Genomic DNA, 8,792 nt, shown 5'->3' with positions numbered 1-8,792 from the left:
GGCTAGACTCAAGAGAGATGGATTCAGGGTTTGCTTTCAGGTATTTTGATAGCTGTTGGAGTGGTTAGAATTAGTGTCAGTTCCCTCTCAAAGGCTTCTACATAGGGGGAGAAAACAAATTTGGCCATCATTTTAGAACAATAGTGCAGGAATTAATCTTTCTATAGGATAGACTGGCCAATTTGGAGGCCACATGGATAAGAGTGGCCCCAAGTAGAAGTCACACAGAGATGGTATCTATCTTCTTCCTTCTTTCCTCCCTTTCTTCCTCCCTTTCTTCCTCCCTTCCCCCTTTCATTCATTCTTTTTTGCAGTACTGGAATTGAATTCCAGGCTTCATGTGTGCTAGTCAAGTGCTTTACCCCTCGTCATACTTCCAGGCTTTGATGTGTTTCTTTTTTAAAAAAAAGAGATTTATTTATTATTTGTGTGTGTCTACATGAGTTTGTATACACCATGTATGTACAGGAGCCTGTGGAAGCCAGAAGAGGGCGTTGGATCTCCTGGAACTGAAGTTACAGGTGGTTGTTTGTCAACATTGGGTGCTGGAACCCAACCTGGGTCCTCTGCCAGAGTAGTAGGAGCTCTTAACATCTGAGCTATCTCTTCAGTCCCTGACATGTTTCTTGACTCTTACTTTGATAAAAGGCTAGCTGCTTTGTAACAGTCCTGTCCCCTTCCCTCTGTGCTTCTGTTTTAGGAGAATTATGAACAGATGAAAGCTCTAGTAAATGAACTTCATGAACGAGTCCAGAATATAAGATTAGGTAAGCACTGTGTTACACCTCAGTTTGTTTTCTTTATTCCTTTTTTAAAAAATTATTTTTATTTGGGTTGTATGAGTGTTTTGCCTGCATGTATGTATGTAAGTGCACCCGTGTTGTGTAATACCTGAAGAAGCCAGAAGAAGGCATTGGATCCTCTGGAACTGGAGTTTCAATGTTGTTAGCTACCATGTGGGTACTGGGAACCAAACTCGGGTCCTCTGCAAGTACTCCTAACCACCAAGCCATCTCTCCAGCCCCCTGATTTTTCCTTTGCTGACAGGGTCTTGCTGTGTAGCCTAAGCTGGCCTTGAACTCAGGATTCTTTTGCCTCAGCCTCCCAAATGCTCTGATTCCAGTCATGTGCCCCTACACCCATCTTCAAAATAAGATTCTTAGTATGTTATAGGTACCTACCTAGAAGGAAGAATATGAATTTTATAGCCCTCACTAACCAAACCAAACCAAACCAAACCTCCCAGTATCTTCACAGGTAGAATCTGTTTTCACCTGTAACCTATGGTTTGAGAGTATTGTTGCATCGTCATATGGAAGACAGCCTTCCTCTGTTGAAGTAATTAAGAGAAGTAAATGGACAAAAAATATTATGGTTTTTTTTTTTTTTTTCTCTTTTTGAGACAGGGTCTTCCTGTAGCCCCTCTCTTGGCCTGGAACTCACTATGTAGACCAGGCTGGCCTTGAACTGACAGAGGTCTGTCTGCCTTTGCCTCCTTTAATCCATTGCTGGGATTAAAGGCAATGTATTTTTTTTATTTAAGGAATTTATTTAGGAAAGGTGACTGATTAGTGACAGGTGAACAGAGAGGACATCTAAAGTTGCCTGTTTACTTGTGTACCACTTGTGTACTGTATTAGGAAGAAGGAGCCTCATTATTGGTCTTGTATAGAATTTTGCTAGAGTTGTACCAGATTGATTTGTTAGTTTTATAACTAAGCACTTTAGTTAAATCATTTATTTTTGAGGCAAGGTCTCTTGTAGCGCAAACTGACTTTGAATTCCATGTGTAGCAGAGGATGACCTTGAATTTCTGATCCTTCTTCCTTTACCTCCTAACTGCAGGGGATTACAGGCATGGACAGTCATGCCCATTTTATGTGTTGCAAGGGATTGAACCCAGGAATTCATTATGCTAGGCAAGTACTTTACTAATGATTACATCCTCAGCCCTTGTTGAATCATTTAATTCTTCTTCTTCTTTTTTTTTTTTATCTTTTTGAGATAGGGTCTCTCTGTTGCCTTAGCTGGCCTGCCACTGGCTACTTAGACCAGGCTGGCCCTGATCTCACAGAGATCTGCCTGCCTCCGCCTCTCAAGTGCTGGGATTAAAGGTGTGTGTCACCATGCCCAGCTGAATCATTTAATTCTTCTAATAAGGTTTCTAGTACATTTTAAGAATCTCATTTAAACCTATATCTCATACTTAAATTTAGGAACAGGTCTGTGAATTATAAGTATTCACTTTCTAAGTACTTATTTCTGTCTTTTAAATTAATAGGTTATATAGAATAATCAATTCATTAAAACGGACAGAAAATAGAGGTATTTAGAATATATTGATCTGTGCCTATAGCACTGTAGTCAAAATTAGTAAAACCTTTTTCAGAAAGGTGACTGGAATTCCTACCCTTGAAGGTCTGTCTGGTGTGTCCAACCAGCTGCTGGTGGATGGCATGTCGCTAAGGATAGCTACAAATGCAGCTAACAAAAAAAACATAAACTTACTTAAAACATTGAGAGGTTTGTTTGTTTTGCAATTTTTTTGTAATTCAATTTGCACAAATCTCAAATGTAAACTGTGTAGATGACATGCTACAATGTCAAAAGGTTGAACACCCCTTTAAAAGATACTGTTTCCAGAGGGCCTGGGTTTGTAGCTCAGAGATAGTGTGCCTGCTTTAGGTATGTAAGGCTCTGGATTAGATTCCTGGCACACCCATCCCTCTATCCCAGAAAAATAGAAGTAGATTAAGGCACTGTCCCCAGAGAAAGATGCAGAGCTCTGTGGAAGTGAAAACGTGTTCCGTTGATAGAGGTAACTCCATGATTACGATCATCCTCACAGTGGTATTTGATGGATTGAGGGTTCCCTGGGACATTAGGGAATCCTATAGCACTGGGTACCTGCTGAGGAGGGTAGGCAGGCTCTGGTGAGCTGCAGGAGAAGGCTGGTCTCCAGCAGGATAGGACTGAGCCGGCCCCTGGGGGGTGAGGCAGAATTGGGGGAGAGAACAACTTCAACCATCACTATTCTAATTTTGCCTAGAATCATGCCATGAAGATGGATATTAGAAGTGGACATTATGTAAGTTTATCTATCTATCTATCTATCTATCTATCATCTATCTATCTATCTATTTATTTGAGACAGGGTCTCCCTGTAGCCCCAGCTGGCCTGGAACTCCCTATGTAGACCAGGCTGGCCTCAAACTCACAAAGATCCTCCTGCCTCTGCCTCCCAAATGCTGGGATTAAGGGTACATGCCACTAAGCCTGGCTTAAGTATATATATTAATTTATATTGCTTATGATTAAATTATATTAATATATAATTCTAGAAACTTTAGAAAATAAAGAAATATTAAGAAGAAAAAAATTACCTATAAATAGGGGCTGGAGAGATGGCTCAGCAATTAAAAGCACTGGCTGCTCTTACAGAGGACCGGGATTCAGTTCCCAGCACTCATATAGTGGCTAACAACTGTGTGTAACTCCAGTTCCAGGTGATCCAATGCCCTCTCTGAACTCCAAGGGCATTGCATGATACAGGTGCACTTACATATATGCAGGCAGTACACGCATACACATAAAATAAAATTAATAAATAAAACATTTGTATGCCTTTAATCCTAGCACTCAGGAGACAGAAGCAAGTGAATCTCTGTGAGTTCAAGGCCAGGCTGGTCTACATAGTGAATTCTAGGCCAGCTGGAGCTACAGAGAGACGTTGTCTCAAAAAGACCAAAAAATAGAATTTAAAAAATCATCCATAAGAAAATCCCTCTAAATGTACACTTTTGGGCAGTCTCATAATCACTTTAATAGCAAAGTGTGTGTGTGTGTGTGTGTGTGTGTGCGCGTGTGTGGTTGTTGTTTAGGGGATTTTGTGCTCCTTGCTTTGGGCATTTCTCCTATGATTTTGCTCTGACTACCCATGGACTAACTTAGTATGTTGATTAAGAATTGAGAAATATTACTTGTCTCCTTTTTTTATTTTTCATTTTTCCCCCTCTGATTGTGGAATTTATATATTCTGACTTAAATTATTTATTTTCTTTTATGTGTATGAGTATTTTACATGCATATGGGTGCACCCGTGTCATACAATGCCCATAGATATCAGAAGAGGGTGTCAGAACCTCTGAAACTGGAATTAAGGACAGTTGTTAGCTGCCATGTGGGTGCTGGGAACTGAACCTGGGTCCTCTGCAAGAACAGCCAGTGCCTTAACCACTGAGCCATCTTTCCAGTCCCCTCCCTTAGATTTAAAAAGAAATTTAATTCATGCAATTTCCAATATGGTTTTCAGATGGGAGGAAGGGACAGGTGTTTTGGGTTGTTTCATAGTGACCCTTGAAGTTTCTCATTAGCAAGAACGTGATAAATGAGATAAATGGGATTAGGTGTCCCTTGCCTGCTTTTCTGTTATCACACCTCTGTGTCTCAGGTTTCTTCCCGGCTCTGTTGTCTTTGATTTCCCCTTTTGTCCCTATTTGAGCATGTAGGATTATATGAGTGACTCAGTCATCTCTGTAGGCAGAGAAAGGATTACCCCTGATGTGTTTTCACAATAGCCAGAACTAAGTATTTTGACTGACCTGAGTTAATCGAAGGACTTTAAGTGTTTTGATAAATTTAGAAGTGCTTTATTTTTATCCTTGGATCTAAAAAACTACAGAGGGTTTTGGTGGTTGAGACAGGAAGCTTAAACAATTTCTTTCTTTTTTGGCAGGGGGGGTGGTTTTGAGGCAGGGTCTCCCTGTAGCCACAGCTGGCCTGGAACTCTCTATGTAGACCAGGCTGGCCTTGATCTCATAGACATCCACCTGCCTCTTCCTCCCTTGTGCTGGGATTAAAGACATGCACCACACCTGGCTCCATTTATTCATTTTTATTTTTTAATGTATGAGTGTTTTGCCTGCATGGAAGTGTACCACATGCATGAAATGCCTGTGGAGGCCAGAAGAGAGCATCAGATCCCCTGGAACTGGAGTTAGGGATGGTTGTTAGCTGCTGTATGGGTGCTAGGGAACTGCTTTAACCACCTGTGTCAGACTCTACAGAGAGCTAAGGAGTGATACAGTCTAACCACCTGTGTCAGACTCTACAGAGTGCTAAGGAGTGATACACTCTAACCACCTGTGTCAGACTGTACAGAGAGCTAAGGAGTGATACAGTCTAACCACCTGTGTCAGACTCTACAGAGCGCTAAGGAGTGATACAGTCTAACCACCTGTGTCAGACTCTACAGAGAGCTAAGGAGTGATACAGTGTAACCACCTGTGACAGACTGTACAGAGAGCTAAGGAGTGATACGGTCTTAAATACTCTATCCCCTTCCTCCTCTTTGTTACCCACCTCCCACTTTTTTTTTTTGTCTTTTTGAGAAAAGGTCTCCTTGTAGTCCCAGGTTACCTGAACTCACTATGTAGTGCAGGCTGGCCTTGAACTCATAGCTATCCACCTGCCTAAGCCTCCCACTTTTGGACCCCTTCCTGCTAGCCCCTTAATGAGCACTTATGTTAATCAATCTGACTCTCCGAAGACCCTTGCCCAGGTCTGTCTTTCTTCTCTCTCTCTCTCTTTTTCCCTCTTTCCTTCCCCCCCCCCTTTTTTCTTCTTTCCATCTCCCTGGAGCCCAGCTGGCCTAGAACTATGTAGAGCAGGCTGGCCACAATCTCACAGAGATCCTCTTACCCCTGCCTCCCAAGTGCTGGGATTAAAGGCATGTGCCACCACACCTAACTTTGCTTTTATTTTTTAAAATATATTGGCAGTCCTTTCATTTTTAAAAAAAAATTTTTTTTTAATTATTTTATGTGTAAATGCACCCATGTCATGCAAAACCCGTGGAGGCCAGAAGAGGGCATCGGAGCCCCTGGAACTGGAGTTAGGGACAGTTGTTAGCCACCATGTGGGAATTGAACTGGGTTCTTCTGCAAGAGCAGCCAGTGCTCTTAACTGCTGAGATGTCTCTCAAGCCCCATTGTTTATTTTTTATATATTGAAGCATAATTAATAGATAGTAAGCTGCATGAAAGTGTGTAGTTTGAAGCATTTTGACCTACATATACCCATGAAATCATCACGAAAATCAAGGCAGCATCCCCCAGAATCTCCTCTGCTCTTCGTCCCCCTGCACTCCTTTCCCCTGCTCCTAAAGACACATCATTAGGGATGTGGCCAGTGGCTGAGAGAAAAGAAAAACAATTTTACTCATACTATTTTATAACTAAGTCTTTCTTTCATAGAATTATTTCATTTTGAAAGAAGAAATAACTGTAAAATATCATTTTCTTGGTAACCTAACAGTAGATTTAATCTTAAGAATTTGTTGTGTGCTTCCTTAGAAGAAAAAAAATATCCTTCTGCAGCCAAGAGTTCTGATTTGAAAAACAAGGATGTATTTGGAAGCTTGTTTCAAATAGATGTGAACATAATTTCTTATTTAAATCAACAAAGAAATGTTTCCTTAAATCATTGAATACTTCACTAGACAAAGACTATGTTAAGATAAATTTAGGGGCAATAGTGAAAATAAGCATTTTATGTACAGGTTGATCTTCTCTTCTCACTTAATTACTGTGGTTTGCTGAGACTTGGGGGTTAGATACCCAAGACATGGAGTCCTCGCCTGCAGGTTGGATGGTGAGGCTAGTGTTCCTTTGACTTAAAGTAGCCTGCTTGGGATAGGTCAGCTGCTCTGTGACTAGTGCAATTTTGTCAAGATGTGAGCTAAAGTGTCATGTTTTGAGTGGAACATTGTATGTTTTTCTGGCATTAAATGGAATGGAGGCCTTATCTTGTGCACTGATCTGATCATGCTTTTATTGTAGGAGGCAGTGAGAAAGCCCGGGCCCGGCATACATCAAGAGGAAAACTGTTACCTAGAGAGAGAATCGACAACCTCATAGACCCAGGGTTGGTACTAGTCGCCTGCTACCCCAGGGTGTTCTCTGTTCCCCTGGACAGTCCTATAAGTAAATGACTTTGAATTTTGGTTCTTAGAAAGTTCTAACAGTACACATTTATTGAGAACCTACTACATGTGGGCCATTATTGCAGGCAGCGGTGATACATTAAGTAACAAAATGGATACATGTCTTTGCTCTCCTGGAAGAACGAAGGAGATGTTCTTCTGGCTGCTGTATTAGGAACTGACTGAGCAGTAGGGCACTGACTTGAGGTACATGTGTTGGGGATCAGACAGGTTAGAGGAGTGGAGGCCTGGGAGAGTTGGGTTCCACGTGTATTATAGTCACCCTGTTTCCTGAAGGATGGGGCTCAAGGTACAAGGCGAAGTCTGGGAGGAGTAATAAATCCATACGTTTTGTTTCTTTCTTTCTCTCCCTCTCCCTCCTTCCCTCTCACTTTCTCTTCTGTCTTTTTTAATATTTTATTTTTATTTTGTTTATTTATTTTTATTTTGTGTATGAGTGTATTGCCTGCATGTATGTTGAGTGCATCCGTGTCATGCAATGCCATGGAAGTCAGAAGAGGTCTTCAGATTACCCTGGAACTGGAGTTAAGGACGGTTCGTAGCCACCATGTGGGTGCTGGGAATTAAACCCGGGTCCTCTGCAAGAGCACTCAGTGCTCTTAACCACTGAGTCATCTCTCCAGCCCCTCATTTTTCTCTTTTAAAAGAATTTATTTTTATTATTTTTAATTTTCTATTTATTTTTATTTTACGTGTATGTCTGTTTGGCCTACATGTATGTAAGTACACTACATGCATGCAATGCCTTTAGAGGTCAGAAGAGGGCATTGGATCACCTGGAACTGGAGTAAAGAATGGTTGTTAGCTACCATGTGAGTACTGGGAACCGAACCTGGGTCCTCTGCAATAGTAACCAGTACTCTTAACCACTGAGCCATCTCTCTAGCTCCCTATTTATTTATATTTTGTGTGTATGAGTGTTTGGCCTGCATATATCTAAGTGTACCACATGTGTGCCTGGTCCCTGTGCAGACCAGAAGAGGCTGTTGGATCCCCTGGAACTGGAGTTAAGGATGGGTGTTAATCAGTATGTAGGTGCTGGGAACTGAACCCAAGTCCTCTGCAAGAGCAGCAAGTGCTCTTAATCCCTGAACCATCTCTCTAGTTTCTTTCATTTTTTGAGACAGGGTCTCATGTAGCCCAGGCTGGCCTCAAACTCATTGTACAGCCTAGGATGACCTTGAATCTCCTCCTCCTCTTTTGAAAGTACTGGGGATTAAACCCAGGGCTTCACTTATGCTTGGCAAGCACTCTACCACTGAGCTACAGCCCTGGCTTTGATCCTCCTACTTCTACCTCCCTAATGCTGAGATTATAGGTATGCACCACCATGTGGTGCCTAGGATCCAACCCAGGGCTTTGTGTATGCCAGGTAAGCACTCCATCAACTGTGCTATAGACCCAGCCCCCAAAATAGTTTTTCTTATGACATGTACCCTCAGATAGCCTGGAGATTAACACTTAGTATTATTTATTTAGTCTGTGAGTGTGTGAAAGATAGTCTAAGTGTGGAAGTGTGTGCACATCATGGCACAGTGTGTGTGGAAGTCAGAACAACTCTCAAGTCACTTTTCTCCTACTACTTTGTGGTATCTGGGGATTGAACTCAGGTTGTCATGCCTGTGTACAAAGGCTTCTACCTGCTGAGCCATCTCTTGGTCCCCAATGTATATTCTTTTAGCCTTTATGTATCAGGCACCTGCATTAAAAAAATAATAATCATACCAAATATAGTGTTTTAGAACTCTTTTTCCCAGTTGTATCTTGAACATGTATGTAATTGAGAAGT

The 8,792-nt window shown here is 41.6% G+C and overlaps 1 protein-coding gene across 1 annotated transcript in view; it reads left to right on the top strand.

Annotated features, from left to right (window-relative positions):
* Window positions 1–8,792, top strand: part of Mccc2 (methylcrotonoyl-CoA carboxylase 2) — an 82,440-nt gene that overhangs the window by 20,951 nt on the left and 52,697 nt on the right. Inside the window, exons 2-3 of the mRNA XM_008838481.3 lie at window positions 701–767; window positions 6,840–6,924. Coding sequence (XP_008836703.1) covers window positions 701–767; window positions 6,840–6,924 — 152 coding nt within the window. The remainder of the gene's footprint in view (window positions 1–700; window positions 768–6,839; window positions 6,925–8,792) is intronic.

Source organism: Nannospalax galili, unplaced genomic scaffold (genome assembly GCF_000622305.1).
Source record: "Nannospalax galili isolate Female #2095 unplaced genomic scaffold, S.galili_v1.0 scaffold898, whole genome shotgun sequence".
NCBI classification, from domain to species: domain Eukaryota; kingdom Metazoa; phylum Chordata; class Mammalia; order Rodentia; family Spalacidae; genus Nannospalax; species Nannospalax galili.
Note: the sequence above shows the minus strand (reverse complement) of the source record. Positions and strands in the feature narration are given on the sequence as shown.